The 18,348-nt window shown below is 39.5% G+C and overlaps 1 protein-coding gene across 5 annotated transcripts; it reads right to left on the bottom strand.

The window, feature by feature from the left end:
* Window positions 1-1,164: 1,164 nt before the first annotated feature.
* CRK (CRK proto-oncogene, adaptor protein) lies at window positions 1,165-18,093 on the bottom strand. 5 transcript variants are annotated; one of them, XR_011730161.1, is made up of 4 exons: window positions 17,725-18,092; window positions 10,212-10,747; window positions 7,248-7,413; window positions 1,165-4,498 (listed from the first exon to the last, which is right to left on the bottom strand). XR_011730161.1 is itself a non-coding variant. In XM_071765439.1 (4 exons), exons 1-4 carry the CDS (start codon window positions 17,966-17,968, stop codon window positions 4,361-4,363), a joined length of 1,032 nt encoding a protein of 343 aa, XP_071621540.1. In that variant the 5' UTR covers window positions 17,969-18,093; the 3' UTR covers window positions 1,165-4,360. The 5 variants fall into 5 exon arrangements, 3 of the variants coding, with proteins under 3 accessions (XP_071621540.1, XP_071621539.1, XP_071621538.1); XM_071765439.1 differs by having other exon boundaries at window positions 7,297-7,410; window positions 17,725-18,093; XR_011730162.1 differs by having other exon boundaries at window positions 4,393-4,498; window positions 10,382-10,747; window positions 17,725-18,093.
* Between the last annotated feature and the right edge of the window lie 255 nt (window positions 18,094-18,348).

Below are 18,348 nucleotides of genomic sequence, written 5' to 3'. Positions count from 1 at the left end.
TTTATTCAGCCACTACTGCAACCAAAACCCATTGTTGGAAGCAGAGTGGGGAAAGGGGGAGAGAAGAAGGGGCAATAGTTTCTGCATGAGCCCTGTGTTATATCAGGGCACGGAGAAGTTCTGCAAATGCCAGTCTGAGGTTAAGTAGCATGAAAAGTGTGTAGAACCTCTTCCTTTTGGCTACAGTGAGCTCTTAAATTATCTCAGGTAATCTCATTAAAAGGCACTCTCCGATTGCAGCTCTGTGGGAGCTAAATTGTACAGTGACTCAGAAAACAAATGCAAACATTAACTAGGGTGGTCCTTGTATACTTTTAGAAACAATGGAGAGTGAACTGTTTTAATTGGGAACATAAAACATGACCTTTTCCAGGCAGCAAGAACCTGTGGAACTAGGGAGAGCATCCAGAAGGCCAAATGCTTTGATTAACCATAGCACACCATGGTGAGTTAAGGAACCCATTGGTGTGGAGATAAAACTGTTCTTTGTAGAACACCCCAAGTTTAAACTGCCTGGCATTAGACATATTGTCATCCAGATCCTTATCCTTGGGGGCCTAGAGGCCACTTCCCCTTGCAGCTTTTAAAGATTACAATAGTAAATGTAGGTCTAACACAGACTCGTGTTACAAGTGTTGCCCCACATGGGGCACAGGCATTCTGTTCCTCTTTTCTGTGCTTCATCCCTTGACAGTACACTGCATAGCTTACTCTGACTGAAATAGTGTTCTCCTACAACCACGCTTACAGAAGTCCTTCTGAACCATTGGTAGACTCCTGTATCAGATTCTTGTTGGTAACTTTGTCCTCAATGCAAGTTTTTACTGACAGTTCTAAGAATAACTGATCAGCTGATACAGCTCTATAGGAAGAAGTGAGACTAATAGCTACCAAGTCTAAATATTCCCTCTTTTGCAGTCAGAATATACTTTCTCCCATCCCCCTGACTTAAGCAACCCATTTGATTACTGAAAGTCAGCTTTTTTTCAAAAAGCCTTATTTTAAAGGTTGATAAGCTATTTTAGTTCCTTTGATTTTTACCAAGGTGCTATGCTTAGTTGTTTTCATATGGGTACCACCAACTGAAAATGACCATACCCAGTTCTATTTTCAGACCATTAAATGCAAGTATTCCATTTACAGCTGATTGAAAATGACACCAAGTCAAAGTTTTGGCTATACTTTTATTTACTTCACGTACTATGAACATATACATTACATGCTACAAAAAAATAAAAAAAGACTTTAACTGTCAAGAAAGTGGATAGTGTTATAATACAATGGCACATGTTCATATTTTTCTTCAAACTGGTTTGGTTAGAATCCTTCCCCAAAACCATTAACAAAAATGAAGTGTTTTACTCTTAAAATGATTAGAAATATTTGCATTATTAACAAATACAATTCAAACAGATTAACAAGATTTAACAGGTCAAATATTAGTAAAAAGGCTGGGGTTTACCAAAATGAAATATATATTAAAAAACCATAGCAGCCAGTTGTACTTTTTAGTGTGATATAATGTGTAAATGCACCAGAAGAACACAGTGTAATTGAGCATTCTGCTTTCAAGGTGTATTTCTAGAAATGATTATTCTAGTTCTAACACCTGCCTATGGACAAGAGACCAGAAACACAGCCAAGTAGAGACAAAAGATTGTGACCAACATTCTTAGCAATGATTTTTTTGCACGCATTGGGAAAAAAGAAGGGAAAAATAGAAAAGGATAAACAAAGGCCACAAAAGGATTTAATCTACATGTTCATGAACATATGTTCTACCTATTTTTAAGAGCTTGGTAAGTTGAAATGTCTATTTGATCCAAATGCAAACATACTCATTTCTACCACCTATCAAACAAATCACATTTTGGCTTAGAACTGAATAGTGGAAAACAGCTGCATTAATGTATCAGTTGGCTACAAAAAAACTGCTTGACAAGAACTTAAGATTCTAGTGCAACAGCAGCTATTAAGACTCCTCTAGTTTTTTGGGTTTTTTTTTTTCCTCTCAGGTGTACAAATACTCTGAATTTACACAGTCTTAACAAAAACACATCTACAAAGTTTGCAGGGCATTTGCTAGTTAATTCACTTTGTCTTTCATACTAAAAAGGCAATTTTGCATAATAAAATTCCTTTCAGGAAAGTTATTTTGGTACCTTAAAATAATTGCTGATTGGAAAGGTACAAACATATGATTTTCATTAACTGCAATTGTAAAAAACAGGTCAGAACACACTGTGTTACTCAAAACCCACACAGTTCACTATGTTTCTTGTGCAATATCTGAAGAAAAATATAAGCATATAAGGGCAACTGATAGACTCAGTTTATCAGTTATCAGTCTGTTACTTAGAGTGCAGCTTTTGAAAACAAAAATAAAAATCAGTTATTGCAACTATCAAGGTCAAAAGAAAAATACGAATTAACCTTAAAGAAACAACGGTGTTAAACTAGAGTCAGTTTCTCAGTATTTTTCCTCATGAGTAAATTTTGTACTATGCTAGAAGAGATCCCACAATCACTAGCATCACCTTAACAGGAATCCAAGCCACAACAGTTCTACAATTCCTTTGTTACCATTCTTTCTACACCACTGTCATGTCAGTTTTCTAATAAACTTCAGTAGTGCTTATGAGACTGGTGATGGAAAAGTATTAATGTACATTGGCATTAGTATACAGAATTAATGACTGCCCATTACCTGATAATTAGTCAGACTTGCTGATAGATTAGTTTTGAAGTAAAACAACTAGTACTTAAATATAACAGAAATATTATGGTTTCCAGCATGTTACACAGTTCTGAGGTAAAGTGTTACCAGTATTCTGTTGTACGGGTTGGTGCCTTGCAGCCAGAGCCTTTGCAGTGGGAACAAGCTCTTGCAGCATTTACAACCAATGAGCCCTTCTACTCACATGGTTTGTATCAACCAAAAGAACATTTTCAGTTTGATTCTGTTTGGAAAAACTGCTCAGTATGGATTACACTGTAGTCAGAGTTACAGATTTTATTTTTTTAAGTTTGGTCACTAGAGTGCTGTGTTTGGAAAACAACCCAGGGTACAGGCAAGGGATAGTCACTTCAGTGTTTAATTACAAGTTTACAAAACTTACTGAATCCATTCTGATTTTATGTTAGAGAAAACCAGATAATTAGAACAGACAAAAAAAATGATCAAGCAGTGCATAACACCACCTATTCAATGCACTGATTTGCATTATGAGCTATGAAGCCATAGTTACTCTATTAGGCCTTTTGAGAATCAATCCAGAAGCACACAAGTATTTTCCATTAGTTTATTAAAAATAAAATCCTCATGAATTCACTATCAAATATTTTACAGATGGGAATTAAACCAGAAGACTCCCCAGAGTAACTTTAAAATAAAAGTAATATTTGGTTTGTCAGTTCACTGTATCTGACACTGATTTGTACTGTAAGAGTACTGTACAACAGGAGTAATGAAGAATTCTAGGAAAATTAAACTGGCCCTATATAATTTAATTTTACTCAAAAGCAGTGTCAGTATTTTAGTATATTTAGTGAATCAAACACTGCTTTAAAGCTATGCATTAAAGTGCTATGCACGTGTTTCTCAGCACTGATACGAATCCATAAACATGGATAAAAAAAGATACTGGTATGTTAATAAAAATTTTAATTTAAAATCAGCTGCTATGTTTGAAGCATCAACAGTACTGAAGAAATCAATCTAGTGTCCACAAACTTCTAGAATTCTGAGGTTGATTTGATCTGTCATTTGCCATTACAGTGGTAAGCATCTGTAAATCATAAGGCTGTCCCCAGTGGGCTCTACATAAATCTGTACTGTGCATAGTTAACTGACCATGCCAAGTATGATCTGGCCTTTCACAGACAGAGAATTCAGGATGGAAAAAAAAAAATGTGGAGAAAGCTCCAGGATAAAACTGTGAAACTTCCATCATTATATTGAATTGTCAAAGGTTGATGTTTATTGCCTGAGGAAGAAGCAACCTAAGGAATAGAACCGGAGAGAGCTACAAATGTTACAGTAACAGCTACGTTACTGCTTTCTCCAACTGCTGCTGCTGGCAAGGTCCAGTCTGCTGTGCACATGGACATAAGCAGGCATTACAACCTATAATCATGTACTAGTTCTGCCACTTGACACACAAGTTATCTACTGTCGTACCCTGAATTACAGGACCCTTGATTAAGGAATGGTGGTGTTCAGTCCCAGGGATTTGCAGGTTATCAGAATGCTTATACAAGCAATACAGATTTCAACATCTGTCAGAACAGTCTTGATGGCATCTGCAATAAAAACAAGTTGAGATTGTTCCCATCTGTAAGAGCAACTGTTGAGCCACACTCAGCTGAAGTCCTCATCAGGATTCTGTTGATCCAGCAGACGGACGTGTGTGAATGGAAAGTGACCACGTCTGCCATTACATTCTCCTTCCCACTGACCACTCACATTAATCTTTGTGACCTTCACCAGCTCACCGACCTACAGGATAAGAAATAAGGAAGTGTTACAATCCATAAAAACACACAGGATGGGCTATCTGCTATCCCCCCTTTTGTATCACATCACCCAAGAGTACCAGATACACTTCCATAAAAAGTAGTTTTAGTCTTGACCATTTTTGATATATCAGCCTATCACCCAACATTATTCACTCCTAAAGAAAGTACGGAGAGAAAGAAGCATCTCTAGGTTAGGTGAGAACTACCTAAACTACAATCCAACAGCAATCTTTCAGACCACTCTTGGGACTTGACATCAGCTGCCATCACAATGAGCACATCTTGCTGAATTGAGAAGCTTGTATTCTGCTTGTACTGCATCAACAACATTAGGGGAGGGGAGTCTTGCAAATGTGCAATGAGAACACTGATCTGTGAGATAATCAGCTCCTTAATTTTGAAATTCCACTGAAAGCTTTCCAGGTAGTACTGAAAAAGTTTCGGATAAGTGGGAGCTATATATATGTATATAGAACCACAGAATAGAGAACACTGGGAGAATATATGGGGGGATAACTAGTGCTGTAAGGCTGCTTTGTTCTTACTATGAGCATCCACGAGTCACCACCAAAGCCAAATGATCTTTCAGTCAAGTCCCCCATCTAGTCTCATGTAAGTAAATCCCATGGGCAGAGCAAGATAACTGATGACCTCTCCCTCTTATATTCAAATTATCTGGCTAGAAAAATGAGAATGGTTACTATGGACCAATGAAACAATATGATCAGATTTAAAAGTCTCCAGTTCTAATGTACTACACTAAAAAGCACAGTAATGTCTCTCATTCTAATCTCCAACCCAACATTCACATAATCAAATCTAAAGGTATTGTTCTCCTTTTGACAAAGGTGGAAAACTGCACAGCAGTCATTTTCCCAAGACTGTGCTGTGATGTAGTTCCAAGTCAGGCCCACAAGTCTAGGACTAATCAGTCCCCATCTCTGTTGTATCTCAAAGGGTGCTTTTATAAAGTAGCCCTTATACAACCCAAGAAAGCACAATTTACATTGTAAAGACAGTCACTGGAGAGTTAACAAATGCAACATTGAAAAACTGTCTAACCATTTCTACCCTTCTGTGTAAAATTTTATCAGTAATCTTATTTACAAGCAACATACAATGGTTTTCAGTTTTTTCCTGGGTTACAGATGAGGAATGGTTTTGGGATAGATGTATTCTATTTTCTTTCAACAAATACTGTAAACAAATTCTCAAGGCATGGCCACAAGCATTACTGCATTCCATCCAGAAAATCACTGCTTATATTTTCTAGTTTACAGATGCTCATCACTGTGTTACAAATTCATCAGAAACAGAATCTCATTATTCTCACTTTCCAGGCAGTGAATGAAGAACAAAGAAAACTAAAACGTTACCATCTCCATTAACTTTACAGGTTTTAATCACTAGCAATCTTTTGCCAGAACAGCTTTTAATAGTTCACAAATGCAAACCACTACATGGGCAGTTAATTAAGCTTCCCATACCACTGATGATTACTTATCTGGTAATGAGAGGCATGCTTGGAACTCTGTAGGTTTTAAGTTTTTTAGTTCTTAGTACAGACATTTTAATGAATCCTGTTTTGAAGAAAATCCTCTTATGTATTTGCTACAGGCAAAAAGGAAGCCTCCTCGACTACTGAGCGTTAAGTTTCAGCTCTTTAGGAATTTAATCATGCAATATGTATATTTTTTATACTGCTAATAATCACTAGGAGGCTATACCAATAAAAATACTCTGTTGACCAAAACAAAACATTAGGTATAATTTAACAAGGATAAGATTAAATGTGACAATACTAGAAGCAGAAAATCTTATTTCCTAATCACAACCATTACAAGAAGACTACACTAGACAAGGCTAAATTTTTTAAACCTGGATATGAACCTACCCATCAGCCTTCAGTAAAGAAGTACATAACGTCTGGCCCACTAGGAAAATAAAATCACAAGTTGCACCTGGGCTTGCAATGTGTATGGTATTTTCCTTAGACTTCTGGCCTGTGTCCACTTACTTTTTACCACCTGCTACTTAGTGCAGAGTTTATCTTGGATATCTTATGGCAAACTGACCTGCAACAGGTGGGTTCAACACTGCAGTGATGGGATAGGGGATGTTTGTGACACTTCCTTACTCCCAGAAGAATCCTAGAGCTCTTTCATGGGTGTTTCAGGGTCATTGCAGCAAGGGGACAACCATTTATAAATTCTCCTTATTATAAAAAGCTACATCTGAAATTTGCATTTCAATAGTTGTTAGAAAAGGAAAGACCTCTGTGCGTAAATGTTCCTTTTTCACCATTGTGGTAATTTCATTTAGCAACCAGCCTCTCTCCCTGATACAATCTTTCATTCACATTTTATTTACATATACCTGCACACCTATGGAAGCAGGACTGACTTTTAGTAAGCATTTTTAGTAATGCCATTTAGTAATGTCGTTTTACCACTTCTAGCTTAATAAAGTGGCTCCATTAATTCCTTAGTAGCTTACAGATCTTTCTAGATATGCTTTCAAACTCTACAGTTAATCTGTAGTTTAAATATTCTCCTGAAGACAATACACAGAACCTTTAAAAATTACTCATCATTACAAGTGCTGGAATTTTAAAACATTCAGACCAGAAGTGGCTCTCTGAAATCTCATTTTTAGTGTTGACTTATGGTATCATTAATCTTATTGTGCATCATCCCACCAAGCACAGCACCTCAAGAACAACACTGTACCCTGCTATAAAGCCAGATTTGTCTCAGTCTTCATCAGAAGTTTTAAAACTAAATGTATCCCATATGCTTCAAAGCAAAACTGAAGGTTCATGTGAAGACTTCTGTATGCTGTGGTTTTATTCCAAGTACTCCTCTTTGGTAAGGTCAAACTGGCAGAGTTCTGCTACTGTTACAAAGAAAAAAAAATAAATTGATCGATCTCAGTCATTTACCACATACATCTTCCCTTTTTCTCCTCTCCTTTCTCTTAATTAATATAGTCTGACAACTCTTTGAATAGGTCCAGTTATAAGCAAAATAAAAGTTCTCTCTCCTGCTAAATCTTTTTTCCATAATACGTGACAGCCTTTATTAGAACATCATTTCCGTTGGTCCTCCTTCCTTGAGCTCTTTAAAACCACATGCATTTTAAAAGAACAGAACAGTACATATATTCTGTTTGCAGTTTGGGCCAAAAATGTTTAATGTTAAGAATCTATTTTCCTAGAAGAAACAGTGGGATCCACCTCTGCCCATGAATACTGCCAGAATTAAGGATAAGAATTTCATTTGGAAAGAATCCCACTTTCTATATTTATAGTTATTAAGAGGTCTGGGCAAAAATGGACTGATAAAACTTATGTAGTGCTTTCTACTAAGTTATCTAAGAAAAAGATCTCTAAATAAACAGAGAAGAAACACCATGAAATGAAAGAGAATGTGAAAAAAGGAGACGAGAAACAGTACTTTGATAGACAGGATGAAGAAAAACTTGGAGAAAGTGAAGTACATATTACTATTTTTTCCTGTACAGACATTGAAAGCAACTCAGTAACATTGTGATTTGAAATTATAAAAGATGCAAAAAAAGCAAGGAAGGCCTACTAGAAGCAGTGATAAAACTAAACTTTCCCAATACTATATACAGAATAAAGAGCCACCACTATTACTGCATTTCTCAAATGCAGAGCTGTAGCAAAACAGGCATAAACCATCCTAACCAAGAGGTTCAACACATCAACTAGTTAAGTATTTAAATGTTGGTTTATGCCAACACACAAACAGCACCTACAAACACCATTGTTCTAATTTAACAGCAGAAAGACACTATAAATCTTTCTTACCTCCTTACACAGATGGGCAGAGCCCCCACAATTCTCAATTCCCCCTCTCCCAAACACTGCAGCTATTTAGCCTATCATTGTGAGTTAGAAGACACCAGGAGTGCAACGTAGGTCAGAACAGAGATGTTCTCCATGAAACTACATTGTGTAAAGCACAGCATACTTGACAGATCATGTGAGTTTTACTGAAGAGGATTGAATTAACAGATCAGCCATGGCACTCACAAGCTGTTCTTTAGCATGTAAAGGATTTTGTTTTCCCTCAGAGTTGCTTACAACTGCCTGAATTATCAGTATTTTCTTACTCCATTTCACTCCATGTTAATAAACTGCCAGCAGGGCAGTATTGTGGTGTTCTGCTTTAAGTGACATAAAACATGAAGTTAAGCTTAAGCAAACACTGATAGCACACTAAAAGGTTTTGATAAATATGCCACAATATAATCTCCAAGGGCTCTAAAAAAATCTAGCATCTGGTAATTGCAACAGTCCACAAGGACGCTCAGGAATACTTACAAGCTGCAGGCTGGGTGAGAAAATGTAGGAAAGAGACAGCGTTCTAGGCTGTATGAAAGTGAAGGTTGAAATCTTTGCCTATTCCCACAAAATCTGGTGAGTTGGAATGAATTTTTGTACACATTTATCAACCTTAAAATTGGCTCTCTTGTTGATTCGGTAATATAACAATATATAGTGATTCCAAGTACATTTACACTGCTATCCTAGATGAACTTTTACCCACAAGAGGGAAAATTTTCACATCTGAGGTTGTACCAGATTAGTAGATTTTCTGCATCTGCCAACTCTGTACTAAAGACACAAACCTGTAGTGGCCTTATCAATGAAGTACTGGACTGTCTTCAGTGCTATGCACAATTAAACAAAAGTATTTGAGAGTGAAGAGGAGATGATCTGACTCAGCACAGAAACTGTTTTTTCCCAAGTACTTAAAATGTTATATAAACAGGAAGTCAATTAGGTATCAGGAAATTCCAGAGCCTTTAGCTCAAAGAAGCCTAGATTAAAGGGTACAATTTTACATATCATCCTAAGGCAAAGGTCTGCCACTGAGAATACCTTTGTCTTAATTTCCTCAAGTCTAACTCAGGGGATAACTGGCTCAGGTGTCAAGATAGAGCACTCCTTTTTAGGAGGGAAAAAAAAAAAATAATCAAAAAGGGCAAGAAAAGTACTTGATAAGATCAGGGAGTGGTCCAAACTTAGGGAAACCTCACTACTTTATTACAAATCATACTCCCATCAATCACTGCTTTACACAAGACCTACATAATGAATTTAATGTGTGTTCCTGCCTCTCAACTGAAAACCCAAGTAATCTGCTCGAGGTCATGGTGTTACAATAAAACCCTATGTGTGATCATCACCACCATCTCAGTCTGTAAAATCTCCAAGCGACTATCAATGTTTCCACTGATTGCTTTTAAACTGCTTGAAAAACAGTTTAATGAAACAAACAAACAACCCAGCACACTTCTTAAAGATTGGGGTGAGGCAAGCAACAGTGAACACAGGTTCAGACACACAATTATGAACTGCTCCCTAACCCTCCCCCCCAAAATAATGACTTCAGAAGTGAAAACATGGATGGGGAAACATTTATGTTAGTGATGTTTGACAAAAGACACTGTGTTAGTTCAGTAACACAAACATGCTATAATAATCAAACTCTAGTCTACAAGTGATTCTAGTCACTTATTAATAAAAAAGCCTTTATCTCTAACTTGTTAATCATGATATGAGTTTTACAAATGCTTTTCCCTTTCTTATTCCTACAAAACTGTGATTGAAAGGGAAAACCCTTGAACAGATCTCTTCTTTCTAAGTTTTGCCCATTATGTACCTCCAAAGCCAAGGCTGTCTTGTCGTAGGCATTAGGGACTCGCTTCTGGATGACCCGGGCATAAATAGGGCCATTCTGAAGGTTAGGGAGCGGAGTGTTGATGCTGGGCTGGGCATAGGGCCCTGGCTCCGGCCCACCCAGTGGTTGTGGGTGGGAACTATCCTGGTTACCTCCAATGATAGCAGATACTGAAGCAGAGGAAGGTCTATACTTCTCGACGTAAGGAACAGGTATCATTCCCCTCTTTCCTTCGCTGTCTTCTGCATTCCACCATTGCTCTTCAGGTTTATCCCGGATCCTTAGTATGTCTCCTTTCTTAAAGGGAAGATCTTCCTCATCGTTTCCATTAAAGTCAAAGAGAGCTCGCACATACTCAGCTTCCTCCTGCCTGAGGATAACACCACTATTCTGCCTGGATCGGGAAACTGGTTCTATCAAGGTTGTAGTGTCCAAATAGTGTATTTTGTAGAATTCCAGTAAAGATGGCAAAGAATCAAACTCTTGGTCACCTATTCGAAATCTGGTGGGACTCAGTCCTGAAAGAAGAAGGCAGTGTGTCAAGAAGAGCATACAACAGTTAAAACAGTAAACAAAACATTTGAGCAGATGAATATATTTACTGATAAGTAACTGGATATTGAGTTTGATCATCTGTAGATTCATCATATTCAGCTGTTCTGAATATTTCTCAAAGACAGAACTATCATGATCATCAGGGCAGAGTTTTATTTTTAAAGAGCTTGTCAAAGGAGGAAAAAGTAAATTGTTTGGCACTACCAAACTTCCCAAACTAGAATAAAAATAACTTGTTGCCTCGAATGTTACACACACCCAACAAATAGAATTGTTCAGTATACCCAAGTTTCTCTGGAGCCTATACAATTTTCAGTAACAGGCAATTCCTTTTTCCCTGTTTTACATGCTAGATCTAGAAAGCCAATGAAATTGTGGTATATTTTTAAACTCTCTTTTGCAGTTCAAAGTTATTTCAAAGGTACACTTCAGTAACAGTTATTTACCTGTTGTAATGTATACATTACATGCATGGACATCACAGAGAAGTGCTTAGCACAGAAGCAATCAATTGATGTGAATGAGCAAATGAAGTTATTTTTAATTTTGATAAAATGAACCATTGGAGAAAATTCTGTCTATTTTATGCAACGCAAAGCAGCAACATATGTTTCCACAATGGATATAATTCAGTCTTTTCATCTCAAGTCTTGTAGTTTCTTTGCCATATTTGTCAGATGGTGCCTGAGCTATAAATCTAAACCTCAACTACATTAAAAAACAGACTATGTTCACATTCAAGTCATATGAAGTATCAAAGTGCAGCTCTCCATTCCAGTTTTCAATCTGTGTGCTGCACTTTTTTTCCATTTTATGTTCTTCAGGCTCAGCTGGGGAAAAATATTCGCATGATGCTCTCTTTCCACCCTGCACCATACACTGTGTAACCAGTTATAGGAAGAACTGTGGAAAGCTGGGGGAGGCTAGTGAAGAGGAAAAGATTTATGCTTTCATGAGTAACTCTTACAGCAAAAAAGAGATGCTTACTTTGCAAGTCTGCTTCTCTGCAGGGAATATCTAACAGTTCCGAGACTTAGCTCTCAAGTACAAAGCTAGCAGAATTCTTCAAGTTGTCACTGATCCAAAAAAACCCCTTCAAAGTAGCACTGTCAGCATGGAAAGCTAACATTTCAAGTTCTTTCAAGAGAGCAAAAATGGGTTCTAATAGAGAAAAGGGCAGATTCAATAAGATCAACATAGACAATCCTGAATTAACATAAACATAAGTGAAGCCAGTTACAGGAAATTCAAAGAATTAGACTAAGTCATGGGAAAATGCACATTTGCATGCATTAACAGCCCTAGAAGCCCTTCAAATTAAATCAGCACAAATAAAACCAAGATGAAAAAACAAAAGCAACAAACACACTCAAAAAATTACAAAGCAATGCACAAACTGGCATCACCAAGAGATAACAAAGCTAGTGTAGATATCAGTAAGAAATATGAACCCAGCATGGAAAGAAGTTAAGATTACACCTTATTCTTTCAAAGCATAATGCTGAAAAGATACAAAATCCCCTCTGCTTTTGTTGATAGTTGGAACTTACAGCTCTAGACTTAGCAAGAACTCTGGAATTCCATCTCAGTGGCAGTTCTTAGCTCTGTTGTCTCTGAGGAGACGACTTCTGGCTGTACAGGCCGCATCCCTACAGCACTTTCAAACAGTTTAAGTCCACTACATAAGCATGTAATTTGATCTGGGAATGCTGCACTTCTGTTAGCATTGCAAGTGGGAAACCATTCAGAGTAAGTGATACAGACATCTGATTTCAGACAAACCTGGTGACAACACAAGCTTGTTCTGCTACTATTTTAGATCAAGGCTTATGTAGGCACTTACGTCAAAAGAAAGTCATAGAAACTTTAAGAGACCAAGGGTAGCAAAGATTTTTGAAACCATACAGAAAAGACCATATCTCAGATTGCTGACATGGACCTTCCTTCATGTGACACAGATCTAGAGCCTGAGACACTAATTTACCTCTGTAGAACCTGCTACAAGCTGACTCAGTCAGGAGGCTGATTATCTCCAGGTCCAGCAGAGTAAATGTACACAGAAAGATCTTAAAATTCACAGCAAATGAGCAATTCAACAGGAACATTCATCAGCCTTGTCAGCAGCAAAATCATCACTAGGATTAATGACGTTATTTGAAGTCTTATTTTTGTTCTTCTGAACAGGTTCACCCTCTTGAATTAATGCATAACAACCTGAAAGGGCTGCCAAATATTACCTGAATAAAACCAAAGTTGGACTCTTAAGAGGAAAGTCCACTGGAACCTTATGTATGGGAAAGAAGCGACTGAAATAAGCATAATGTCCTGGAAAATTATGTACTAAGGCATTTTGCACAACTGAAGATGAGTGAGAGAACATAAGACCCTCCAAATACATTCTAAGATGAGAAAGATAATGCTGTCCTTGAAGGGACAAACAGATAAGCAGCAGAAAGGAGAGGCACTACCTACACAAAGAGAACACTCCCAGTATACCACATGCACTTCTGATGCTTTTGGGTTAAAAAAAAAAAAATACAAAACAAGGGTTTTTTTCATGATTCTGGGACAGCTTTCTTGAAGGCACAAGTTTGAGCAGCACATTGTCCACATCTTCTGAGGGCTCTCAGGAAGAGAAGGAATGTAAAGGTAAGCCTAGCTACTGGAGGAACTTGAGTCATTTCCTATGAAAACTGGACAACCAGAGTACTAGTAATTCTCTTCCTTTCTCCCCAGCTCTGCTCAGCCAAAGGGAGAACAGCCTCACACCTCTACTCAGTGCTGCTTGTAACTCCTTTGAATGATAAGCACAAAGGGCTGAGTAGCATCTTCCTTACTTATTTCCTCCTAGATCCATCTGTGCTAGGACTTAACCTGATTCCATCCATGTCACCATGTCAGAAAAGCTAATGACACCTCTGCTCCCAGGAAGGTGAGGAAAGTGTTAAATTCTAAACTGTCCCAGAACTACAGAAAGTTTCAAATCTGGATCCTGTCAGTTCTCTGTTTATGATGCACATTCCCTCCCAGCAAAACACTTATACTGTGTTGGCTTCGTGTCAGTCTGGAAAATATTGCTTTTATATGTTCTAAATATTGAAGACATACTGGGGAAATAGAGGTATAAAACACCCAATATTTACTTCTTCAGAATGTGGGCAGGTAGTGCAACTACAAAGCAGCTTCTCACTTTTCTCAGCCATCTCAGGGGTTTTACATTTCTCTCTTCAATTGTGTTAGTGCCACTGGGCAGTTTTCCCTTTATGTTTAAGCTCTGGTAAGCATTTCTTTTCAGGGCAGGGAAAACCTGAGAAAAACAGGTTTTCATTTTTTGTTTCTAGATCTAGTCTGTAGGGGTTCCCCATCCCCCCCAACTTATAAATCATGTTTTAAGTAAGCAAAGCTGTTCTTATCATGCAGAGTACTGACACACAGGGCAATCAATTCAAAGTCAAGACATCACTGTGATGTAAGCCCATTTCCTGACGGAGTATATGGGAACTCTGGTATGAAGGCACCACATTCCAGCTGTGTGTTTCCCCCACTCCCACAGGGACACCTTTTTATCTTGTTCTTAAGCACCTCCCAACTCATGCCGGAGCAAAACGAGGACCCATGAACATCCTGTAAGAACAGTTAAACCTCATTCCTGAAAAGAGCTCTAAAAACACCAGGGGAATATTCTTCAGTAAGTTACACTTCATAATTTCTCCAGATAATCAGAGGATGAGAGAAACCTAGATGTCTAATGTGATAACTTTCCAAGCTTCCAATAGTTTGCTTTTCAGACTGTAATATAAGAAAAAAACCCAAGTGACAAAGTTAAACCATGCTGCTCATACTTATCTACATATATGTCAAATAGAGATAAGCTTGATATCATTAGGTAAAGTCTAGATGATTCCAGGAAGTGCTGTCTGAGATTTTTAACAGGACAAAGGAAGTGACTTAGAGGCACAGGTTAAACAGTATGACCTTAAAATGCATAGATATTAAAACCACCTTTGACACTCTGTCATACTTTCCTACTCCTACTTTTACCCTGGACTCATATGTCAAATTGCAAATATACTTTGTATTTAAATGTTTCCTGTATTGCCAGTTATCATTCTATGATTCTAATGCCTGCATAGAGTACTTTGTCTTGTTTGGGATTTCTTCAGCCTCTGACTGTGATACAAGTGACACCCTGATTTTGATTCAATTGTTAATCACCATCTCCATTAGAAGCAGAGTGGTTTTCCTTCCCATAATTCAGTGATTTATCCTCTAAATGGTCTAAAACATTTCAGGAAAAAGTAGTTCTTTTGAGAAGATCTGTTAAATGATTTTTTCCTTAGGCTGAAAAATCATCCACAAGAAGTTAGAACTGGTAGCATACCAGTCAATTGAATTTAACAAAAAAATAGCAAGCTGATTTCATACTTAAGGAATGGAAAAAGAAGATACCAAGTTTTTGTGACACCAGGGCTTTTTATATTACAGAAGCCAATGTTCCTCCTCTCATTCATTCTATACTGAAAATAGGTTCCTAGGATTCCCTGCACACAGCAGTGCTAAAGCACTCATGAAGTGCACATACACAAAAATCAAACTAAGGACTTGATCTGGCATAGTCAGATTTCACAGTAATAAGTGTGCACTTGCCAATCAATTGCTAAAAGAACTACACTATACAATTAACACACTGAAGTTGTTCTTCCTTCTGTTTTAGCTTGACTACAATAAATCAGCATGACAATTTGCAAACATTTAGCTCATTCTGCTGCATTAGCTTCCCTATCCAAACATGAAATCATCTTCCATCTTCTACCAATGTTTCCATCTCCCTCCCACTGCAGAATATTCCCCCCCCTTACTTTTTTCCCCTGAAAGAAAAGCTTAATTACACTTTAAATGTAATTTAATATATACACACCCACCCACACCTTCTGAGTGTTAAAAGAGAGAGCAGTACCAGCATGGAGACATGATTTATTTCATGTTACTAAAATTAGAGCACAGGATTATCTGTGGTGTAGGTGTGATGCATCCCCTATCCTCATAACATCCATGAGGAGGAAAAAAAAAAAAAAGAAAAAAAAAAATCATACTTTTTAATATATATTAATCCTACTGTGCCAACAGCCTACACAGCTACAATAGCAGCTACTCCTCTAAACCAGATAAACATTTAAAACAGAATTACTTAAGAGGCATTTAGTGATTTACAAAAAGAACACCAAAACACCAGTATATTTTACCACCCATAACATCAGCCAGCCCACAGAACATCACAAAACATTAGGAAGCTTAAGAGTGTAACATAATTTTTAAATGTGAGCATGCCTGTGTACTAACACAATAACATGAAAAACACTGTATTTCCAGAGATGAGCTGCTCTCCAGAAAACAACAGCCCAGAAGGGACAGGCACACAAACTCAGGTGTTTATCAAAATCCTATGAGGCTGGGTTCCACAACAGCCCATCCTGGTAACTTCTGCTCCATGTAACACCAGTCACACAATTCAGCAATTCCTGCAGAGCCTTTGCAAACCTATGGCAATAAACCTCTGTCCTCCAGCCATGAAACTCTGGGGAATCCCCCACATCTTGTGGGAAACCACTTTACTACCCACAACAGTAATGACTTCCACTTCCAGCTGAATTCAGTCATCTCTAAGTTTTATCTTCTGGGGCTTTTTGAGACTTGAGTATTCTGCTGCTGTGATAGGTTCCTGAGATAAACACAATGACTTCAGGCTTTCCCAAATTTTCCAGTCTGAAACATCTCCCTGAGCAGGGGAAATTACTCTGTAAGAGTGCAAGCTTACTGGCAACCCTTGTTTGGGATTTTTTTCCTTCTATTATCTCCTCCTTAATCAACTACAGTCAGTAAAGAGACTAAAAAATCCTTTCTATAACAAGTAGTGTAGCATCTTCCCAATTTAGATCTCTTTCCAACCACAGATTTACATCATCAAGTCACTGTTTCTGTAGCAAATCATATAGTTTACTTTCTGCCAAACAGTTCCCCAAATCTCTAATTACATAGGCTTACTACACCTTAAAATTATGTAGTGGTTCCTTTCTGAGATGCTAGCAATATGCCCACAGCGTTTTTGCAAGCATTAATATCCAAATATGAGTAGTTCTGCTACCAACTTCAGTAATGCCCCCATGGGGGACACCACTGCCTTTGTTTCACACATCTTAGGACACTGCATTGCTGGTGGCTCTTTTTTCTTTAGTTACTCTGGTACTTGCACGCTTCTCATGGCACAGTTTTCTTTCTGACACAATCAGCATCTTCTGCTCTGTAAGTTTTAATGAGCATGGTTTTCATATTAGATGTCAGGTTGATGAGGAAGAGTATCAAACCTTCCCTTTCAATACACGTGGTGAAAAAAATTGAACTTCACGTCTGATTCAAAGGCACAAACTGCCTTTACACCCCCGAAGGTGGAACTACTTCAGCTACCCACGTAATACTTTGATTTGTGACTGCAAATTTAGCTTCAGTCTGGCTTCTGATGCAGAACTACCTTGTTAGATTTCAGACTTTAGAGGACACTTCCACAGAACCATCCCCCGGCTGAGATAACGTGCAAAAATCTATTAACTAAAGTAAACTCCATTATGAAAACAAAAGACCGTGCGAGGGCTACAGCTGCAAGACCTTTCCAGAGGGCTGCGAGCAGCGCTCAGCTCCAGTGGATGTTTAACCGGGCTACTCGGTCGCTGGAAGGCAGGTGCAGACAGACGGCTCAGCTCGGTCAGCAGCCCCAGCTGCAAAACGCGATTTAACTCCACTACAAAGAGCTTCACGAGTGGAAACACCGCCCGGGAAGCGAACGGGGCCGCCCGTGGGGAGGAGCAGCGCGGGGCCGGGCTGCCTCAGCTGCCCTCCCCGGGACTGCTGGGGCTGTGGGCACCGCCAGCCCTGGGGGGTCACTCACCCGGGGCCCCAGGGCCCTCGCCGCCGGACCGCCGCCCTCCCGCCGGCCCTAGGCTGTTGACGATGTAGTGCGAGACGCGGGAGCTCTCGGACACCGAGAGGACGAAGTCGCCGGGGATGGTGCCCGAGTCGCGCACCAGGAAGGTCCCGTGGCGCTGCCCCTGCAGCAGCAACACCGCGTCGTTTCGGCTCAGCCGCCCCCAGTACCAGCTCGCCCGGTCCTCGGAGTCGAACTGCCCGGCCATGGGGGCCGCCCGCCCGCAGGCCGCGCTCGCTGCCCCCTCACGGCCGCCGCCGCCCGCGCTGCCCCGCTCCGCGCCCAGCCCTGCCACCCAAAATGGCGGCCCCTGCCCTGACCACCTACCGGATGTGACCTCACGCTGGGGACGCAGGGAGAGGCTCAACGTTATCTTCCTGCGCCCCCGGCAGCGAAGGGGAGGGGCTTGGAGTTCCGCGCATGCGCGGTGGGGGACGGAGGGGCTGCAGGGGGAGGCGGGAACGCGGCGCTGAGGGGAGAGGGGGAGTCCCGGGCATGGGGCGGTGTCCCCGCTTCTGTGTGGGTACCGGCGGGGGCCCTTTGCTACCGGGATCCTCCGCTCAGGGTACCTGGGAGCAGTAGCGGCCG

Source organism: Heliangelus exortis, chromosome 21 (assembly GCF_036169615.1).
Source record: "Heliangelus exortis chromosome 21, bHelExo1.hap1, whole genome shotgun sequence".
NCBI classification, from domain to species: Eukaryota; Metazoa; Chordata; class Aves; order Apodiformes; family Trochilidae; genus Heliangelus; species Heliangelus exortis.
Note: the sequence above shows the minus strand (reverse complement) of the source record. Positions and strands in the feature narration are given on the sequence as shown.

Bases quoted from the DNA above. Each gene is read 5' to 3' on its own strand.
- CRK (XM_071765439.1), bottom strand. From the start codon at position 17,968: ATGGCCGGGCAGTTCGACTCCGAGGACCGGGCGAGCTGGTACTGGGGG. The intron at 10,748-17,724 runs GTGAGTGACCCC...TTCTTCTTTCAG, and splicing joins CGAGGGCCCTGGGGCCCCGG to GACTGAGTCCCACCAGATTT. The intron at 7,411-10,211 runs GTACATAATGGG...TTGTAACAGTAG, and splicing joins AGACAGCCTTGGCTTTGGAG to CAGAACTCTGCCAGTTTGAC.